This window comes from Thalassophryne amazonica, chromosome 4 (assembly GCF_902500255.1).
Source record: "Thalassophryne amazonica chromosome 4, fThaAma1.1, whole genome shotgun sequence".
NCBI lineage: Eukaryota > Metazoa > Chordata > Actinopteri > Batrachoidiformes > Batrachoididae > Thalassophryne > Thalassophryne amazonica.
The window spans coordinates 62,160,874-62,183,587 of NC_047106.1; the positions used below are offsets into that span (position 1 = coordinate 62,160,874).

At 41.0% G+C, this 22,714-nt stretch overlaps 1 protein-coding gene across 3 annotated transcripts in view; it reads right to left on the reverse strand.

Moving 5' to 3' along the window:
* LOC117508293 (beta-galactosidase-1-like protein 2) overlaps positions 1 to 22,714 on the reverse strand; it is a 104,773-nt gene that overhangs the window by 71,310 nt on the left and 10,749 nt on the right. For all 3 annotated transcript variants that reach the window (XM_034167987.1, XM_034167988.1, XM_034167989.1), the window contains exons 2-7: positions 21,074 to 21,259; positions 15,150 to 15,218; positions 14,618 to 14,713; positions 12,074 to 12,182; positions 8,587 to 8,679; positions 8,344 to 8,425 (exon numbers count right to left, since the gene is read on the reverse strand). In XM_034167987.1, coding sequence (XP_034023878.1) covers positions 8,344 to 8,425; positions 8,587 to 8,679; positions 12,074 to 12,182; positions 14,618 to 14,713; positions 15,150 to 15,218; positions 21,074 to 21,259 — 635 coding nt within the window. The remainder of the gene's footprint in view (positions 1 to 8,343; positions 8,426 to 8,586; positions 8,680 to 12,073; positions 12,183 to 14,617; positions 14,714 to 15,149; positions 15,219 to 21,073; positions 21,260 to 22,714) is intronic.

Here is a 22,714-nt window from a genome sequence, read left to right on the forward strand (position 1 = left end):
AAGACTGCAGCATGCTGCCACCACCATGCCTCACTATTGGGATGGTGCCTGGTTTCCTCCAAACATGAAACCTGGCAGTCACACCACAGAATTCAATCTTTGTCTCATCAGATCAAACAACTTTGTTTCTCATGTCAAACAGTCCTTCTTCAGATGTTTTCTGGCAAACTCCCGACAGGCTGCCATATGCCTTTTACAAAGGAGTGGCTTCCATCTGGCCATGCTACCATACAGGCCTGATTGTGGAGATAGGAGAACCTTCCAGAAGGACAACCATCTCTGCAGCAATCCACCAGACAAATGCTGGAACCCTGACAGAGTGACCATCGGGTTCTTGGTCCACCTTCCTTGATGAAGGCCCCTCTCCTCCAATCGCTCAGTTTAGGATGAACAGTGGAAACAGGATGCACCTGAGCTCAATTCTGAGCATCATGGCAAAGACTGTGAATATTATGTACACATGGTTTCTTAGGTTTTGTTTTATTATTATTATTATTAATAAATTTGCAAATAAAAAAATTACACTGTCATTATGGGGTATTGTGTGTAGAATTTTGAGGACAAAATGAATTTCATCCATTTTGGAATAAGGCTGTAACATAAAATGGGGAAAAGTCAAGAACAGTGAATACTTTCCAGATGCACTGTATTTAACAGATATTAAAACAGTTTATATACAAACTTTGGATCAAACAATACCCCACAGAAAATGAGGTCACACATCCTTAAACAATTATATTCATTACCAATTTTTGTGGCTGTTTCTTTAAATGTAAAGGAATGTAAAGGAACTACTGTTGTCCACATGCCTTCTCCCGAAGGAGAGAAGCTGGGCAATATGTGCTAAAAATCTTATCTAAATGTTTTCAACTGTCTAGACAGTATAAATATTACATAATGAATTTATCATTTAATAATTCTTTCATTTGCAGTGCCTCAGGCAAATGTAGTTACAGGTATTCACATGATACAGAGGCTTTTTTGACATGCTGACAAGCAGCCTTCCCAACTCTCAACAGCATATCATCTCTGCTGCACATCAAAAGAAGCTTCAAACCACCATAGTGTTTCAGATGGCAAAGATTTATATTTATATTAAATGTGAAGAAATGCAGACAAACTGCAGTGCATAGGAAGCCCAGGTATTTGCTTTTCTTTTATGATATATTATCCTACCATCAATGATAACATGCTCACCAATGTTAGGCTGACAAAGTCACTCACAAGGTACAACAAGCCATGAACCACCAAATAACCTGCCCAGCTCTGGGTAAAATTGTGCACTACATAACTTTTTTATATAAACAGTAAGGTCATCTGGTATCGAGCCACTGTCCTGGAGTCAGTTGTACATTGTTTCTATAAGCCAAAATATGATTTTGTACTCAATGTCCCTGTTACCTAATTAATAAGCAAATCAAGTCATTGTTGCAATGGTGATGGTTCCCTCTGCTATGCCTACCCATGTGCCAGATTTGGTTAGTTTGGGACAAAGAGCCTTGGAGATATATGGACATCGCCAATACACTGGTTGGGCAGGTGGAGGATAAAAAAAAACTGTCTCCACTCCATGCTGCTTACAGGGACATACCACTGTCCAAGTTGGCAACGTAAAACTGGAACGTCACACAACCATGTTGTTTCCTTATTTGAGATTATGCCAATGTGCAGTAGCAGAATAGGAGTATAAACTAAATAACTCTCTGCCTCACAATGCCCTCCTGCCATTGTCATTTTATGCTAGGATACATATACCTGTACAAATGATACTGTATAATGCATATCGTGACATGCCGTCAAACCGATGGTCATCCCTTTGGCTTCACCCTTATTTGACTGGGGGTTGCCACAGCAGATCCGAGGAGGATCCGCAAGTTTTATGCCGGATGCCCTTCCTGACAAAACTCCACACTGAAAATGGGCAGGGGCAACCAAGAATCGGAAACTCTCCACTCTGGAAGCAAGTGCATTTAACCACCTGGTCACCACCCTTGCCTAATATCACTAAACTGAAAAACTGCTTCAACATTTTGCTGAATCTACCTGTAACCACTAACTTTTATTATATGAATTCAGCTTCCAGGTTTTTGGGGGAAGGGCTAAAGTACTGAAAAACAGAGCTAACGAACTGAAATTTTAATATTTTATGAAGTGAAGGAGGTTGACAAAAATGTTCAGCGTGCCAAGGTTAGATGGTCAAGATGTACATAAATAATTAAAAGAGCAAAATAAATTAAATATAAACATACTTTACTTACAGTACAGATAATATGAGCGAAGCGTCACGCAGCAGCGTGAAGCTCACTCATGGTACAGGGTGTCCTAAACAGGAAGTGCCAAAATTCAAATCCACAGTAAAACAGGAAATGTTAAAATGTCAAACACTTCCTGGATTGACAGATGAGATCCCATGGAATCTCACGGGAACTCAATGGTAAGCTCACACTCAAACAGGAAGTGCCGAATTCTCAGTCACAATGAAACAGGAAATGTTGAACACTTCCTGGCATGGGTGGAGCGAGAGCGGAGGCCGGGGTTTCACTGGACTCCCTGAAATCTGATTGGACACAGATGATTGACATGTCACGGCACCACACGTCTGGTTGAAAGACCTGCATTTTCAAATCAGTGAGTCACTTTGACTGCTAGGTTCCTCCTGTCCAGTAGTTGGTGCTGTGTACCGCAAAAAGTTGTAATCCACCTTAGTAGAAGAAGACAAATGTCATTTGAGCTATGTACTTCTAATGACACCAAACTTATATTGGTGAGTAAACGACCATATTTTAAGTCACAAATGAGGTCCAGGTTGTTAAAAGCGGCATTTCTCCTTTAATTTGGGTTGGCTTATATACACATGTTTAAGCTAACAGACAGCAGCTGGTTCATGCTCTGTTGGCTTATTAGCAGAGGTGGGACGAAGTCACTGCCAAGTAGTGAAACTGCAAGTCTCAAGTCACAAGTCTCAACTCAAGTCTCAAGTGAGCTTGCACTGATTGTTAGTCATTATGACTTGAGACTTGACTTGGGACTTGACTTGAGACGTGACTTCTCGAATCATGACTTGAGAGTGACTTGCTGGTGACTTCATCCCACCTCTGCTTATTAGTGCAGCAGATAACTGAAACAATCTTTCAAATGGTGATACAAGCATCAAATTCAGCACAAATACAGCTGGAGCAAAATTAATGGAGCAACTTTAACTTTTGACCCCTGTACAAACTGAAACTGACCTTTGTCACCATTCTTGCTGCTTTTACCTCATAACATTCAGTCACAGATTGTCCAAACTAAACCTTTTTTGGAATATTTATGATCAGGCAATTAATGTGGTTTAGTTTTCTATATGATTGGTCTTCTAATTTTGACCCCTGTGTAATTCTTCAGTTGACCCCTACCTGGCTGCCTACTGAAAATTCAAGTGGTCAATCTTTTTTTTTTTTTAAAGAGTTCATGTCTGTGGATTATTTGTGCCAAATTTGATGCTTGTATCACCATTTGCAGGATTCCACTCTAAATATTCTCTTATCTGCTGCACTATATATGAGATGTAAGATGCTGCTCTTCACTGTTTCTCAGTTGCCCTCAAAAGTATTGGAACACTTGGTATTTCACACATTTTAATTTGTTTATTCCATTTCAAATACGTTTTTTTTTCTAAAATTATCTTCCTTAACTCAAACTGAAAGCAAATCGTTACAACTTGATATAAATTAATTAAAAATATAAAATCCAGCTTCCTGATGAAGTGGTGTAGAGGAGGATTTTCTTAAAAAGAAGACCTGAAAGTTCAGCTACAATTTGACAAAGTACATTTGAGATGAAAGCCTAGATTTCATGTTTTGGTGAAAGAAACTTTTGTATTTCTTCATAATTGATGTAAATAAAGTCCAAGACACATTCAGTGACTTGGAAATGTTCATGTTTTCATCCCCTGACTTATCTAAAGAAAAGTGTCAATAAAACTGATTATTATTTACAGGTTTTATCAAGTTATAGATTGCTTTCAGTTTGCGTTTGAGGAAGATAATTTTAGAAATTTTTTTTTTTTTTTGTATTTATTGTAATTAAAATGGCATAAACAAATTAAAATGTGTGAAATTCCAAGTGTTCCAATACTTTTGGAGGGCACAGTATCCTAACCTTATGATGAGTGCAAAATGAGTGTGGTATTATTACTGTTTTGTTTAAGAATGTTTCATTTTCACTGTTGCTGCACTGTGTCAAATCATTGTCATATCGTATATCATATTGATATGAAAATTCAATAAGGTATATCTTCTATTATACATTCCAAATCTAAGGTGGAACTCTACTAGTGTTTACTAAAGTACACCTAAATATCTTTAAAAAAAAATAGAGAGTGGACCCACTTAGGTGCCTGGTCTTGAGAATCGGGGATGGTAGGTTGAAAAGCTTTTTTTATCCCATGGGAACTCTCCCTACCCACCTAAGCGGCTCAAGAATATATACAGCATATAAGTGACATTTACATGACAATTTCTATGACTATTGAGATACGATAATTTGGCCATATTGTACAGCCCTACTGTCAACTAGCTGAAAACTTTTAATATTAATCTACATTAAAAAATTCTTAAAGCAGCAGGGGGTTAAGAGGGCTGTAATTGGGGGGTCAGCTGAAAGGCAAAAAAAGAAAAATGCTTAAAAAGGTGGGGAGTATGGGGGGCAGAGCCCCTCCAGAAGCTGAAAGGCAGAATAACGAAAATGCTTAAAAAGGTGGGCAGTATGGGGGGCAGAGCCCCTCCAGAAGCTGAAAGGCAAAATAAGGAAAATGCTTAAAAAGGCAGGGGGCAGAGCCCCCCAGAAGCTGAAAGGTTTTAGTCATGCTAATGGATGGGATCGCTGTTGTTATTTACTTCCGCCTTTCCACACATGTGCACACAGACGGTAGGCAGAAAACTCCAGACTCCAAGCAGATGCGATGAGAAAACGCACGGGAAGATGACTTCAGACAACGTGTCAACTCTTGATCCCGAAGATCGAAAGCGATATTGTGAGAAATTAAATCTTGGAGATGACAACCATGAAGGATTTAAAGTTTTTGGAAGCGTACAATTATTTTATCACTGGTCATTGTGAGGGATCACTGTTATCAGTCTGCTGCTGCAGATGTTGACGTCTGTCTTCGATCTTTCTGCTGTCTGGTTCCGTCTGTATGAGCTGAGTGCAGCAGCAAGACATGGTCTGAAGTTGAGGAACTTTTTAAACGTGGTACAAAAACACACTCGTTCACAGTCCAGCCGGTGTGCACATCGTGGGTCAGGCTGTAGTTAACCTGTGTTACAGAGTCATTAAATGCAGTTCTGCGTATGCGTCCATGGTTGAAAAAATGATGAACAATGAACCAAAGGTTTCTCTGTGGATCACATGACTTCCCAAAAATAAAATGAAAAAAAAAAAAAAAAAAGGTCCACAAACACAAAATCAGCCCATCCATAACAATTTGAGAGTATATATATATATATATATATATATATATATATACACACACACTCAACAAAAATATAAACACAACACTTTTGGTTTGGCTCCCATTTTGTATGAGATGAACTCAAAGATCTAAAACTTTTTCCACATACACAATATCACCATTTCCCTCAAATATTGTTCACAAGCCAGTCTAAATCTGTGACAGTGAGCACTTCTCCTTTGCTGAGATAATCCATCCCACCTCACAGGTGTGCCATACCAAGATGCTGATTAGACACCAGGCAAATGGTGGTCACACCAGATACTGACTGGTATCCACCCCAATAAAACAAAACTGCACCTTTCAGATTGGCCTTTTATTGTGGACAGTCTAAGGCACACCTGTGCACTAATCATGGTGTCTAATCAGCATCTTGATATGGCACACCTGTGAGGTGGGATGGATTATCTCAGCAAAGGAGAAGTGCTCACTATCACAGATTTAGACTGGTTTGTGAACAATATTTGAGGGAAATGGTGATATTGTGTATGTGGAAAAAGTTTTAGATCTTTGAGTTCATCTCATACAAAATGGGAGCAAAACCAAAAGTGTTGCGTTTATATTTTTGTTGAGTGTACGAGGTCTGTCCATAAAGTATCGTACCTTTTTATTTTTTTCAAAAACTATATGGATTTCATTCATATGTTTTTACGTCAGACATGCTTGAACCCTCGTGCGCATGCGTGAGTTTTTCCACGCCTGTCGGTGACGTCATTCGCCTGTGAGCACGCCTTGGGAAGGAGTGGTCCCGCCCCCTCGTCGGATTTTCATTGTCTGGAAATGGCAGAATGAAAAGGACTTTTTTTCCCATCAGAATTTTTTCAGAAGCTGTTAGAGACTGGTACCTGGAAACCATTCGAAAAATTTATCTGGCTTTCAGTGAAAATTTTACGGGCTTCACAGAGAATAAGGACTTTAACTACAGCTTTAAGGACTCCTTTAAGGACGGTCGGTGCGCCGCGCTCCGAGATGCGATGACGTGGCACAAACCATTGGATCATTTCTAAGCTGATGGCTCTGTGGATACGAGACCGTCGTGTGCTCTTTCTCTGGTTATCACAAGAGCTGGACATCAGCCATTTTCCGGCAGATTTCACTTTTAACAAGAGATTTTGTCATGAAAAGCCGCGCAGAGGCTTCGCGCGTCACGACCGATTCGCTGATGAAGCGAGACAACAGAACACCTCCGTTTCAGAGTGTTAGAGGACAAGTTGGGACATGTCCAACTCTCCACAAGTTCTCTTATACTCACTCGACTGGTAAGCACTGAAAGCCGAGATAGGCATGTCCCAACTTGTCCTCATGTGTGTGTGTGTAAAATGTAACAGTTACATTACATAGCACTAATCCTAGAAAGAGGATTTTACAGGACTGATGGGATCAGCAAACCTCATACATTTATACATTTTAACAACCTGAAAGCCACCTCTTTCTTCTCGCTGGTTTTATTTCTTCCGTGGCTTACAGTCATTTTGACACCGGTGAGTCCAACTTTACACTTTGTGTCCATCCGTTTGTCGGCAAAATTGCTCTTTTGCGCATGTTAAACTGTGTTTGATTTCAAAATGAACCAAAAATGAGATTGTTAGTTTGCAGCCCTCATAATAACTTCAGTCACAGCTTATCGCTTAAATGTGGAACTGCACAGGGAAAACCAAAGGAAAAAAGAAAAAAAAAAGTACAGAAGGGGAGGTTTGTTTTTAATGTAATGACCATCGATTTCTATTTGAACACAGGGTGAGTTCATGTGACTCCATCTTCCACCTGTACTGGACGCAATTCTGAGCCAAACCACATCTGATCTTTGAGACTAAATGCTTGCAAAGTGAAAATTTTTCAAACGGATTGTCATCCATCTGGATGTGATGTGTTTTTTTATGCACGGCACTGATCTGTCAGCGTGTGATGGATCACCAAGTGCACACAGTCAGTGGCTGCATTAAGGGATTTACTGCCTACCGGTGTGGCCCCGACCAGCGCATGATGTCATCACGATTGGGTCTATGCTCCCAAAAACCATTTTACTGAAAAAAAGTCTGAAGGACCTAGGACATGGATAGATTGGCGAGGAGCTTTTCCAGGCATGTGAGAAGAAAACAAAGAAAAATGCTTAAAAAGGCAGGGGGTCTGGGGGGCCAGAGCTCCCCCAGAAGCTGAAAGCATTTACTCAAAATAAAGTCTGAAGGACCTAAATGAAATGGTGAGATGCTGATGAGCTTCGAACATTCATGTCCACGACATATGCATTTTAATACAAAATACACATGGAAAATAATTTTAAAATTCTAATCTAGTAAAGTAATTTACTTTGGTTTGCACTCCATCTCCTCCATGTCCTTGAGGTGATGCGTACTGCTTTTGTGTGATGTAACAGTTTCACTTATTGGATTAGTGTATAACCTCCAACAGGAATAAACGTGGTTTTTAAGGTTCACAAACATTTTTGACCATTTTTCTTTACCTGAAAAATGTTAGCCGACTTAAAGTTCACAGAAATACATTTCATAGAAGATAATTAGCTCACTAATTGTTTTCAAAGTTATCTTAAAAAGCTAATCCGCAAAGAAAAAAGTTATCTTTGCTAATTAGCTGTTAGCCGATTAGCTGAACTGTGCCCACCACTAAAATAAATGATTGAAAAAAAGAACAGAGATTAAGAAATAAACATCAAAGACAATCCTTAAGCATTGCACCACTAAATCCAGTGTAGTGCTTGTAAAAAGAACAACTTTGCAGCATCACACAATCCTTTTTTGTTGTGTGAAAGTGAGCTGCACCCAGACTCAGCGTTTGTTTGTATGTATGCGTGTGCGTGGACAGATACGTCTGTCTGGAATCCTATCTACCAATACCTCCTTTCACTCCTCCAAGGACTCGCCCTCCCTTGTTGTCCGAGGTCACCAGCAGCTCTGTAATGCCTCTTGATAATAAGGCCTGGAAAGATGAGAGGATTATGGAGACAAGACAACTTCGCTGAAATTTAATTGCTGAGTAACTTCGGAAAGGACAAAGGGGGAAAACAAATTTATTATGTGTTCACACTCACCTGTGAACCGTTACTCACTCCTGAAATAATTCACAATTTCATGATTTACCTTCTTCACAAACGCCATGTATTTGGTGTCTTTAGCATAGGAGCCATATTCATTCTCCACTTGAACTGCAATAACTGGGCCCCCCTTGGAATACTGCACATTAATTACACAGTGAATAGAGGACACAAATTAGCACTTGGCACCCAGCTCTTGACCATTTGTATACTCAGTACAGATGAATTTTAAAGACATTGTGAAATGGAAATCAAAGCTTTCCAAATGATGCATGGCACAGATCAAAAGAAAAATATAGGTGTGAGGACACAAGCTGAGTAATTCAGATGTGCATGGTATGATGTGTTGCTGTAATGATCAACAGCAGTGAGCTATTGCATATTTAGTGTGGTGTTAATGGATCTAATGAGTGATCAAATATAGCTGCTGCAAACACTTCATCATTTGAATAGCTTTAGCTGACTGGGCATAGCATTGATTTTTGAATGCTCACATGCAGAGGTGGATTAAAGAAGCTGTAGGTCTTAAAACCTTATCATCACAGAGTGTGGGAATAGAGACTCATTGTAATTTTTTATTCAAATATGTGACAATTTTCGTCAGATATTTGTCATGACTGATGCCTTTTTTCTGTCATTAAAAATTCATGACAATGATGACAACATTATAATGATGATGATGGTCATCAGCATCAGAGATTTCAAAAGCTACTGTCAGACAGCTTTACAAACTGTGGTGGTAAATGAGGAAAGTCGGGCACCAAAACGTGATTTCAATATGGTACTGGTTCCTCTCCTATTGGTATCTACCAGATTGAATCACAGCGCAGATTTCAGTGCCTCATGTTGGTGCCAAGTTTTCTCTGGTAAAGAGTGAAGTACACACTCATACACTCATCTTCAACCGCTCAGTCCAATCAAGGGCCACAGGGGGCTGGAGCCTATCCCAGCAGTCATAGAGCGTGAGGCGGGGCACATCCAGGACAGGACACCAGTCTGTCGCAGGGCCACAAACAGACAAACTAACACATTCACACCCACGGGCAATTTAAAGATTCCAATCCACCCAACCGGCATGTCTTTGGATGTGGGAGGAAACCGGAGCACCCGGACGAAACCCACGCAAACACGAAGAGAACATGCAAACTCCACACAGAAAGGCCACAGGCGGAAACTGAAACCATGACCTTCTCGCTCTGAGGCAACAGTGCTAACCACTAAGCCAAATATCAAATATTCCCAAAGGCTTGCAATTATGTCCGAGGCCCTTCAAAAAAGGCATAAAATACAAATAATTTTTTATTGTCATATAATTTATATTAAAAACTGAAACTCAAATCTTAAAAACCACATGAAATACTACTTTGAAATAAGTTATAACAAAAAAAATCCATAAAAGCCCCTAAAGGCAGTGCCGCATGGCGCAAAGCAACACTGTGATGAAGCCTCACAGGACATGTTCTGGCATGTCCAGGCTCATCCACAATTTCTCGGTTAGTCACACGACTGAAAACCCACCGACAGCCGTCTGAAAGCCACCTCAAAGCTGTCCTGTGAGACCAACACGGAGGTGGTTTTGTGCCGCGCCATGAACGGCACGGTGGCGCATCCGTCCGCTTCTCTTTCCATGAAAAAAACTACTGTAACAGTGGAATGTGCCGGAAAAAGTAATGTCCACGTCTCCTGCCATTTTTGTGTAAGTCAGATGACGTCCCGGATCAACAAAGCCTTCACGTTGGAAATGATCTGGTTGTTTCAGCCTGTCGATCGGCGCTTGGAGCGCGGCGTGCTCTCAGCAGCTGTAGGCGGTCTTTAAACCGGCTGGAGCACTCCTTAATCTGTGTAATCCCCATAAAATCGTCCATCAAAGCCATTTGAATTTTCCGAATGGTTACCACCTGGAGGTCTCTCACAGTTTCTGGAAAAAATTGATGCAGCAAAGCTCCAAATCGTTCAGACATTTATTCGCAATAAAAATCCGACGAGAGGGGTGGACCACTGCTCACACAAAGCCTGCTCACAGGCGAATGACGCAACCGACAGGCGTAAAAAAACTCACGCATGCGCACGAAAGTTCAAGCTTGGCTGATGCAATCACACGTGATTCAAATCCATATGGTTTTTGAAAAAAATAAAAAGGTTGGATACTTTGCTAACAGACCTCGTATATCTATGAAATATTATTCCTGTGTATTATTCCTATGTCCTTATTTATTCTGCAAAGTTATGTACATTTGTTATGTAATTATTATTATTATTATTATTTTATTTCCGTATTCATTTTTTCTGTATCTATGTAGTTGTGGTGGCATTGTTACATTGTATATACTGTTTAACATTCAAATTTGTCTGAGCAATAAAAAAGCCTTTATTTAATGTAACTAATCTTTGTGGGGTTTGTGTGTGTGTGTGTGTGTGTGTGTGTGTGTGTGTGTGTGTGTGTGTGTGTGTGTGTGTGTGTGTGCTGGGTTAGCATCTACGAGGTCTACGCCACGGAGCCGCTAATGGCGCGGAACGAAAGCACCTCCGTGTTGGTCTCACAGGACATGTGACATGCCCAGATCTTCGACAATTTCTCGGATACTCACTCGACTGAAAAGCCACCCAAAGCCGTCTGAATCTTCCGAATGGTGGAAGAGCTGGGCATGTCCCGTGAGACTTCCAACACGGAGGTGCTTTTTGTTCTGCGCCATTACGCGGCTCCGTCCTGACGCGCGAATTCCGCCGCACATCTTTCATTACAAAATCTCCTGTAACAGTGGAATGTGCCGAAAAAGTGCTATGTCCACCTCTATTGCCATTTCTCTGGTAGTCAGACGACGTCCCGGATCAACACAGCCTTCACTTTGGAAATGATCTGGTCGTTTCAGCCTGTCGATAGCCGCTCGAAGCGCGGCGCGCCCTCAGCCGCTGTGGGCTGTCTTTAATCTGGTTGTAATGCTCCTTAATCTGTGTCATGCCCATAAGATCTTCACTGAAAGCCATCTGAATTTTCCAAATGGTTTCCACCTGGCTGTCTCTCACACTTTCTGAAAAAATTCTGATGCAGCAAAGCGGCAGTCGCTCAGCCATTTTCCTGACAATGAAAATCCGCCGAGGGGGCTGGACCACTCCTCCCACAAAGCGTGCTCACAGGCGAATGACGCAACCGACAGGCTTATAAAAAACTCACGAATGCGCACGAAGGTTCAAGCTTGGCTGATGCAATCATACGTGATTCATATGGTTTTTGCAAAAAATAAAAAGGTCGGATAGTTTTCTAACAGACCTCGTATATGACAACCTAATGTCAATTTTTAGAGCTGAAATATTATTAATGAGCCATGCACATTCATTTATATTTCATATACAGGCCCTACATGATTCTAATTTACAAGTGAAATAAGACATATTTATTCTTATTCAACACACACACACACACACACACACACACACACACACACACACACACACACACACACACACACACACACACACACACACCTCTAAGAAAATCACTTTTGATATTTTGACGGTGCTAAAGTGGAGGCTACCTGATATGGAACAACTTTCTTCATGAGCTCATCAAAGTAGGAGTTGACTGCCTGAGTGAATCCTGAGTAGGTTGTTCTCAGTTTCATATTTGTATCACGGAGTAACCAACTGAAAGGAAATCACAAAAACAAAAAGAAAAAAAAAAACCATTAAATGTAAAAAAAAAAAAAAAAAGGCATGTTTTACAAGTTTTGTTGTGCTATGAAGAGATGAAGTTATGCTTTCTTGCTCAGCTGAGCAACACATTGTTTTAATGACAACTAAATATATATAACCTCAAAGTCACACTCCCTGAAGGCAAAATGACTCCAAAAATGATTATTTGCTGTGTTTATCCTGAATATATTTTAAATACAAGAGGAATGAAGTCATTCAGGGAGTTTGGCCCACATTGCCTTTGTACACATGAAATTGCTAAAGCTCATGCACAAAACTGCACATTTTTTCTTTAATTACTGTGAAAGTTAAAAGACCAAATTGGTAATTGTTAATGTTGAAGAAATATCAAGTGTTAGAAAGAATTTTTCTATTTATTCAACAATTTCAGATGAATAAAAACCTGATCATTCTGTATGTTTACAGTTTTCACAAAGACAACAATCACATTCACAATAATCAGTGTGGAACTTTTGGATCACCAACATGTTTTTATAAAACCATGAGACAGGTCACCAAAAAGAATTCAGTTTTAAAATTTGAGAATTCAACAATTAAGGTATAAATCGTCAGCATTAAGCAACAGGAAAGGAGAAGAAATACTAAGGTGATCGCCGGCCACAAGCCCTAAGCGACACTAAAAGACCCAGACTTTAGATAAATTTTAGGCCATTTATGAATAAACTGAATTTAAAAGGGTAGGAAGCATAGTACTATACTATGTCAGTATGCTAGTCATACAAAAGGGAAAGGAAATGCATCTTAATCTGGACTTGAATGTCTTTACAGAATCTGACTGTTTTATTGATGCAGGGAGAGCATTCCACAGAACAGGGGCACGATAAGAGAAGGCTCTGTGACCCACAGACTTTTTATTCACCCGAGGGACACAAAGTAGTCCTGCAGCCTGAGAACGCAGAGCCCAGGCCGGTACATAGGGCTTGACTAAGTCAGCTATGTAGACAGGTGCTAGTCTGTGAATAATTTTATCGGTTAATAGCAGAACCTTAAAATCTGATCTCACAGGGACAGGAAGCCAGTGAAGAGATGCCTGTCAAGATGCTTTCTGTCAAGAGCCTGGCAACAGCATTTTGAACAAATTGGAGACCCCTAATGCTGGGTTTCGGTAAACCAGAAAATAGAACATTACAGTAGTCCAATCTAGAAGAGATAAATGCATGAATCAGGGTGTCAGCATCAGCCATAGACAGGATGAGATGGGTCTCAGTGATATTTCGCAGGTGGAAGAAAGCAGTCCTCATAATATCTCTAATGTGTACAAACGTAGGATCAAAAATAGTAATGCGGGGTGACACGGGGGGGGGGGTGTCTGTGGAGGTTATGGTTAGGGCTAGGGGAAGGGGTAGGGTAAAAAACGCATCACAAAAATGTGACTCATTTTGTGACAGGATCACAAAAAAAGTGTGACACTGGGCTAATGCAACAAAGAGTAACCCACTCACTCACTCATCTCCAATTACTGACTCCAGTTAAGGGTGACAGGAGGGCTGGAGCCTATCCCAGCAGTCATAGGGTATGAGGGGGGATACACCCTGGACAGGACACCAGTCTGTCACAGGGCCACAAACACATTCACACCCGCATGCACACCTACAGACACTTTAAAGTTTCAAATCCACCTAACTTGCATGTCTTTGGATGTGGGTGGAAGCCAGAGCACCTGGAGGGAACACACACAAACGTGGGGAGAACATGCAAACTCCACACAGAAAGGCCACAGGTGGGAATCGAACCCATGACCTGCTTGCTGTGAGGCAACAGTGCTAACCACTAAGCCACCATGCTGCCATAAAAAGTAACCCAATTATTGTAATTTATTTATTTATTTATTATCTGCGTCACTAGAGTTGTACACTAGACAGAGGCCAATAGACTATACATAGAGACATCTAGAGGCCAAGACACTGGAGTTGTCTTGGCCTCTATATGTTATATGTACGCATCTTAGCAAGACACTTAATATGATCTTAATCAAACTTGGCAGACCAATGGATGGGAAGAAGTAACTTGATTTTGGTTAGGATCATTTAACAATCAAGGTCAAGGTCCAATTTCCAGACCCACACATATATATTGAAAAATGAACAATTTCATGGAAATTATGTCAGACATTTGTCTAAAAACACATCTCTTGTCATTGTCCATTATCAAATACAGGAAAAGGTTTTTGTTCAACATGTGTGGCTTTGCCAGGCAGATGTATCAGGGTCAGATACAACATGCTTTCAAATGAAAGTCACCAAAAAAGATAACAGAGACCTGTTATCAAACATAACAGCCCAAAATGTCACATTATGCCATCAGACAGTGGTAATAACAGGAATGAATGGCAGGTATCAGCTTTCATGCGTTGCTGTGATTGGTACCTCGGTAGTCCTCCTAAATCCCACTCAGAGCAGATGTAGGGACCAGGACGCAAAATCACCAACAGATCCAACTTGGCTGCAAGATGGAGATACATTCTAAAAGATGAACAGAAAGAAAATGTATAAAAACCTGTATGCAAGAGGGATCATTCTCTGTATAATATAATTACTTTAAATTCATGACTAAAAGAACCATTTGTCATCGAACACATTTCCCCTTAATTCGGTTGATTCAAAGTGTGTAAATAAAGCTTCTACTGACAATCTTGCTGCATATGATTCATTCAAAAACGTATCACATGTATTACTTCAACACTTCCAGGTGACTTTTTATATTTGAAGGCCAAATTTGCTTCATTTATTACACTTAAGAGAAGCAATGCAAGTAATGGATCAGCCAACATGTGCATAAATGAAATCATTCATTTTCTATTTTAGACCATAACTGCTCATTGTCACTGGATGGAAAAGCTTTAGCAGTACGAAAGTGCCACCTGCAGGCATTCAGAGGAACTGCAGGAGCTATTCTTACTCCAAATCCAGTTGATCTTTAAAGTTGAACACCCCTCGCTCCGGCTCATGCAGGTTCCATGGAACATATCTAAAAAAAAATTCAAAAAGAAAGAAAAGGAAATCAAATGAATTTTTACAGTCTTATTATTTAAAAGACATTACATTAATCAAACTTTTTTCCCCTAGTAAGCAACAGTTCTTTTTTGTGTGGATGGGTTGTTCTATGCGAGTTGAACAAATGTGATTGAGGTCGTGCTTCACATGACATTTCATCTCATACATGAGATCCACTGAGTGAAATTTTAGCCCTAAATATACACTATAAGGTAACCGTTAGCAAATTATACTATAATTTGAGCAACATTTGTCTGCTTGTTCCTCTGCTCCTCAGAGGTCCCTTGGCTGATTACCACTAATCTTGATACTATGTGGATGACAGTCAGTTCCAGAACCACCATTAAAGGGTTTGTTTAGGAGAAGAGCAGAGTCACTGGTAAGACCAACACTTTTCATTTTTCACTCCGATGCTCACCAAACCTGGCCTACATATGGAAGGTGGTTTCTGGGATTGCCCAGCGAGGTCAAATTTACCAAAGATCAATCTCTGGAGCCAAGGTTATGGCTACCTCTCTATTTGTTAGTATATATAGTCATAGGTATTAAGGGCACTGCGCTGCGGTGGTTTGAATCATATTTGTCTAATAGATTACAGTTTGTTCATGTAAATGGGGAATCTTCTTCACGGACTAAAGTTAATTATGGAGTTCCACAAGGTTCTGTGCTAGGACCAATTTTATTCACTTTATACATGCTTCCCTTAGGCAGTATTATTAGACGGTATTGCTTAAATTTTCATTGTTACGCAGATGATACCCAGCTTTATCTATCCATGAAACCAGAGGACACACACCAATTAGCTAAACTGCAGGATTGTCTTACAGACATAAAGACATGGATGACCTCTAATTTCCTGCTTTTAAACTCAGATAAAACTGAAGTTATTGTACTTGGCCCCACAAATCTTAGAAGCATGGTCTCTAACCAGATCTTTACTCTGGATGGCATTTCCCTGACCTCTAGTAATACTGTGAGAAATCTTGGAGTCATTTTTGATCAGGATATGTCATTCAAAGCGCATATTAAACAAATATGTAGGACTGCCTTTTTGCATTTACGCAATATCTCTAAAATCAGAAAGGTCTTGTCTCAGAGTGATGCTGAAAAACTAATTCATGCATTTATTTCCTCTAGGCTGGACTATTGTAATTCATTATTATCAGGTTGTCCTAAAAGTTCCCTAAAAAGCCTTCAGTTAGTTCAAAATGCTGCAGCTAGAGTACTGATGGGGACTGGCAGGAGAGAGCATATCTCACCCGTGTTGGCCTCTCTTCCTTGGCTTCCTGTTAATTCTAGAATAGAATTTAAAATTCTTCTTCTTACTTATAAGGTTTTGAATAATCAGGTCCCATCTTATCTTAGGGACCTCGTAGTACCATATTACCCCATTAGAGCGCTTCGCTCTCAGACTGCAGGCTTACTTGTAGTTCCTAGGGTTTGTAAGAGGAGAATGGGAGGCAGAGCCTTCAGCTTTCAGGCTCCTCTCCTGTGGAACCAGCTCCCAATTCAGATCAGGGAGACAGATACCCTCTCTACTTTTAAGATTAGGCTTAAAACTTTCCTTTTCGCTAAGGCTTATAGTTAGGGCTGGATCAGGTGACCCTGGACTATCCCTTGGTTATGCTGCTTTAGACGTAGACTGTGGGGGGTTCCCATGATGCACTGTTTCTTTCTCTTTTTGCTCTGTATGCATCACTCCGCATTTAATCATTAGTGATCGATCTCTGCCCCCTTCCACAGCATGTCTTTTTCCTGGTTCTTTCCCTCAGCCCCAACCAGTCTCAGCAGAAGACTGCCCCTCCCTGAGCCTGGTTCTGCTGGAGGTTTCTTCCTGTTAAAAGGGAGTTTTTCCTTCCCACTGTAGCCAAGTGCTTGCTCACAGGGGGTCGTTTTGACCGTTGGGGTTTTTCATAATTATTGTATGGCCTTGCCTTACAATATAAAGCGCCTTGGGGCAACTGTTTGTTGTGATTTGGCGCTATATAAAAAAAAAGTTGATTGATTGATTTGTTGACCTAATCCTCCCATGTCCATTTGCTGATTTCTACCAAACATGGTACATCAGTGAAGGATGAGCCCAAAGTTATCCTAAAAAATTTTTTTTGACAAAGGTCAACCTGATTTGGACCATATGTGAAACAGACATAGGGAGATTTCAAAACTGTACTGATGCAGTAATCCACAGGTCAATTATTTGGGTGAAGGTCAAGGCCAGTGGGGTCAAATGTCAAATTGCTGTAGCTCTTACCATCTTCATGCCCACAGGTACTACTATTATCTAGTATAAGTGAATTTTAGAAATTAATTTAGCAAAAATAAGAGGGAGGGAGGGAGAGAGACAGAGAACAAGTTCTCTATATAATATTAACATAAACTGTTAATATTAAAACAAAAAACATTTGGTTTTGGTACTTGGTGTCTTACCTGGTGAATATCATAGTGACATTCACTTAAAATGTGCACGTCCCCTTTCCCCTTCTTTTCAAGTCTATCTCAAACATTTCATCTGATTTTTCTGACTTCAGAAACTATATAGCACCTTCAATACCAGAATCTGTAAGTAAAATATGAGCAGTCTCCCTGTGAAACTGGTGCACAGTCAGATGTTTGAGGAAATTCAAGTGTCCAACATTTCATTCCAAAAATACATTAATACCCCCGTCACACATAGCTGGAATCACGGAGAGTGGCGTGGGACTTATGAATTGGCGCACATCTAAAAAGTGTCAGATTTCACTTCCAAAACTTTGACAGCCATCTGCAGAAGTTGACGCAGTTGGTCAAAATCGACTGGCAGCCCAAGTGTGATGCTCATGTTCAACACTCTCTGGGCACCATCGAGATGGGACACCTATCAGATGGCGGTCCGTGTGTAATCTGATGACCATCTGACCGCAATTTACATATTCCGATGGCATCAAAACAGCATCTGAAACGATCTGATCATGGTTGATTGAGGTCTGAGATCGATAGGTCACAGCAAAGCCTGCTGACGTTGTTCCACGTTTGTCCACCTTCACTGGACCCCGGCCAGGGAAGGCAAAGGAAATGTTATGTAATAACATATATGTAGCACTGTGCGCGCGTCAGAGGCTCGGTGCAGCGCTGCAACGCAGCTGAACGGGATGCTACCGCTGTAATGCACGTATTATTACACGTACACCTCCTAGATCTGTAGCAGGTACGATATGGAAATGTTTGCCCAACACATGACGACATGAATAAATTTTTAACTAACATCCAGTACTTTGCATTCCACAGTGCAGCGCAGACAGCTGGTCAAGTCGCTTTCACCCAGCTGCGCTGCGTGCTGGCAATGTCGATCAGATAGCAAATACAATTCCAATGAAGTTGGGACATTGTGAAAAATGCAAATAAAAACAGAATACAATGATTTGCAAATCCTTTTTTCAACCTAAATTCAATTATATACACCACAAAGACAAGATATTTAATGTTCAAACTGATAAACTTTATTGTTTTTGTGCAAATATTTGCTCATTTTGAAATGGATGCCTGCAACACGTTTCAAAAAAGTTGGGACAGTGGTATGTTTACCACTGTGTTACATCACCTTTCCTTCTAACAACACTCAATAAGCATTTGGGAACTGAGGACACTAATTGTTGAAGCTTTGTAGGTGGAATTCTTTCCCATTCTTGCTTGATGAACGACTTCAGTTGTTCAACAGTCCGGGGTCGCCGTTGTTGTATTTTGCGCTTCATAATGTGCCACACATTTTCAATGGGCGACAGGTCTGGACTGTAGGCAGGCCAGTCTTGTACCCGCACTCTTTTACTACGAAGCCATGTAGAATGTGCAGAATGTGGCTTGGCATTGTCTTGCTGAAATAAGCAGGGATGTCCCTGAAAAAGACGTTGCTTGGATGGCAGCATGTGTTGCTCCAAAACCTGGATGTACCTTTCAGCACTGATGGCGCCATCACAGATGTGTAAGTTGCCCATGCCATGGGCAATAACACACCCTTGTACCATCACAGATGCTGGCTTTTGAACTTTGCACTGGTAACAATCTGGATGGTCTTTTTCCTCTTTTGTCCGGAGGACATGACGTCCATGATTTCCAAAAACAATCTGAAATGTGGATTCATCAGACCACAGCACACTTTTCCACTTTGTTTCTGTCCATTTCAAATGAGCTCGGTCCCAGAGGTGGTGGCATTTCTGGATGTTGTTGATGTATGGCTTTCGCTTTGCATGGTAAAGTTTTAACTTGCACTTGTAGATGTAGCGACGAACTGTGTTAACTGACAATGGTTTTCTGAAGTGTTCCTGAGCCCACATGGTTTGATCCTTTACACAATGATGTTGGTTTTTAATGCAGTGCCGCCTGAGGGATCGAAGGTCACGGGTATTCAATGTTGGTTTTCGGCCTTGCCGCTTACGTGTAGAAAGTTCTCCAGATTCTCTGAATCTTCTGATTATCTTATGGACTGCAGATGATGGAATCCCTAAATTCCTTGCAATTGAACTCTGAGAAACATTGTTCTTAAACTGCTGGACAATTTTTTCACGTAGTTGTTCACAAAGTGGTGATCGGCACCCCATCTTTGCTTGTGAATGGCTGAGACTTTTGGGGATGCTCCTTTTATACCCAATCATGGCACTCACCCGTTTCCAATTAACCTGTTCACCTGTGGAATGTCCCAGAACAGGTGTTCTTTGAGCATTCATCAACTTTCCCAGTTTTTTGTTGCCGCTGTCCCAGCTTTTCTGTGTGTTGCAGGCATCCATTTCAAAATGAGAAAATATTTGCACAAAAACAAAAAAGTATCAGTTTGAACCTTAAATATCTTGTCGTTGTGGTGTATTCAATTGAATATAGGTTGAAGAGGATTTTAAAATCATTGTATTCTGTTTTTATTTACATTTCACACAACATCCCAACTTCATTGGAATTGGGGTTGTACATAATCCATCTCTGGTATGAATAAATCCGATGTTAAGTGCTGTCCCACAATGATAGTCCAACTACAGTTGTGCTAAGATGCATATCAAATAAAATGGCAACAAAAAAAAGTTTAAAAAAGAGAAAGTCCACTGGCTGCATCTGAAAGTTGCGCATATGTGGGAAGTTGGCACACTGCCAGCACAGTTGAACAGCAGTTATGGAGTCCATTATTATATTATAGTCCATTTCACCAGACTAACAGCAGGTGATCACTGACAGCTGTCAGCCTTTTTGTGCGCTCTCTGGATGGACAGCTCGTGCTCGCGTGTGCACGTGTGCCCCACATTCACATGCGGAGTGGCTGGTACAGTGTTTATGAACACATATACACAGAGCTGAGCGAACATTTCGGCCACACACTCGCACACTGCTTTGATCACCAGTTCTACACACGCAGGCACACGCGGCTCATTTAGCCATTGTGGACACACACGTGCAGCTGAGTGGACACACACTAATCATTTGGATCACCTGTTCTATGCACGTACATGCGTGCATGTCGTCATGTGAGACAAACACTGATGAGAGGTCAGTTTAGCGCTGGGAATGTGAGGACGAGCAGAGATGTGATTGCGTGAGTGAGTGAGTGACAGCTCCAGTGTCAGCGCCGTCTGACAGCAGTCTGTGTCATCTGACTGTTGCCTGAAATATGTTTGGGCTGCATCCTGCAGGTGTGCACGAGGCAGTCCTGATGCGCTCGGACCACGGCTAAGCACACCTCTTTTCCTTCCGACTGCATCGGATTATTGCAATATTTGCCGTGTCAGAATGGCTCCTCCACATTCTTGCTATGTGTGACGGGGGCTTTAATATTTACCATGAGCTGGCTAAATATGCATTTCAGTGTGAGCCTACGTTGTGACTGTATTGAGGCCACAGGCCTTCAGCTTCAACAGCCGATCCTCCCAGTAGGCTCTGGGAACTCGGAAGTAATGGATGGATCCTCCCAAGATACGGAAGGGTTTTCCGTTCAGACTGAACTGAGAATAGTTGGTCCGCAGACCCTCCATATAGCTGATGTGTCTGGCTTGTGGATATTTCCTGTGGGAAAAAAATACCACAAGAAAGTGATTGAATAAATAAACTTCAAAATAAAAATAAACATAAAACATATGAAATTTAGACTTTGGTTTGACACAGAGCAACTGGAAGACTATTACTTTCACACTTATCATGGCAGCTTCCCTAACTTAATGAGTATGTGGTGCCCCGACCCCTGCTCAAAGAATTGCAATCGCCCAACCAGAAAATTGACAACATTAAAGTGCATATAAACACTATATATGGAAATAATCACCCAAATCAAAAACTCTCATGTAAGTCAGGAAGATGTTTGATAACACACGTGTGGTGTAAGGTATGCTGGGGTACAGATTTCAGTCCTGCTTGACCACGACCAAAATAACTCCTAGACTTTGAGCACAATCTGGACCAAACTTTGTCCCAAGCCCAGATAAATGAGCAAGGTTGCATCAGGAAGGACACCTAGTGTAAAAAAAAAAAAAAGCCAAAAAAAAAAAAAAGAAAAGAAAATGCAGGTCAGAAATCAAAATTCTATCCCAGATCAGTCAAGGCCTGAGTTAACAGCGAGTGCCACCGATGCTGTTGCCCAACAGTGTGCCAGCAGAAATTGGGCTGCTGTTGGGTGAAGAAGAAGAAGAAAAATTGTACAGAAACCGCAGGAGAGGGGGAAAACTAGAAGGGTGTAAGTGAGTTTCGGGACCTTTAATGTTGGCAGTATCACTGGAAAAGGAAAAAGTTGGCTGATATGGTGGAAAGGAGAACGATAGCCCAAGGTGGCAGTGTGATTTTCTTTGGGAGTGATGACAATGCACAGGGTTAGGAATGAACATATCAGAGCGACAGTACAGGTGGGACAGTTTGAAGACAAAGTCAGAGAAGTGAGAATAAGATGGTTTGGACGTGAAGAGGAGGAATCAGGGAATGTTACGAGAAGGATGCTGAGGATGGAGCTACCAAGCAGTAGAAGAGGGAGGCCAAGGAGGTTGCAGGTCGTTAAATGGAAGTAACTGATATGTTATGGTGGCCTCTAATGGGAGCAGCCAAAAGAAAAAGAAGATTTTGAGGACTTGAGGAAGTCATATCTTCCTACTGGTCATAAGACTTTTGACCTTGGTTGACCTTGAAAGTTCAAACTCATTTAGAGATAGCTGTTAATGATATATCAACGGTTACAATAATATGAAGTCAAATACCACCTTTTTATTGATCAGATGACAGTGGGTGACTCTCAAAGCTATAACTGTTTAACTGTTTGGAGCCCATATGGATAAAAAATGGTGGACTGGTTGTGTGTTAGTTGAAGACAAAAGGGGTCAATTTAGGACAAAATTTATCCAATGTAAAGTCCACACAGAAACATCAATATTATTATCAGTGAACCACAAAGACCTAATTCTCTGTGTTTGTGTCAGCGGAGCAGTGACTCCCCCGACACACACACACACACACACACACACACACACACACACACAC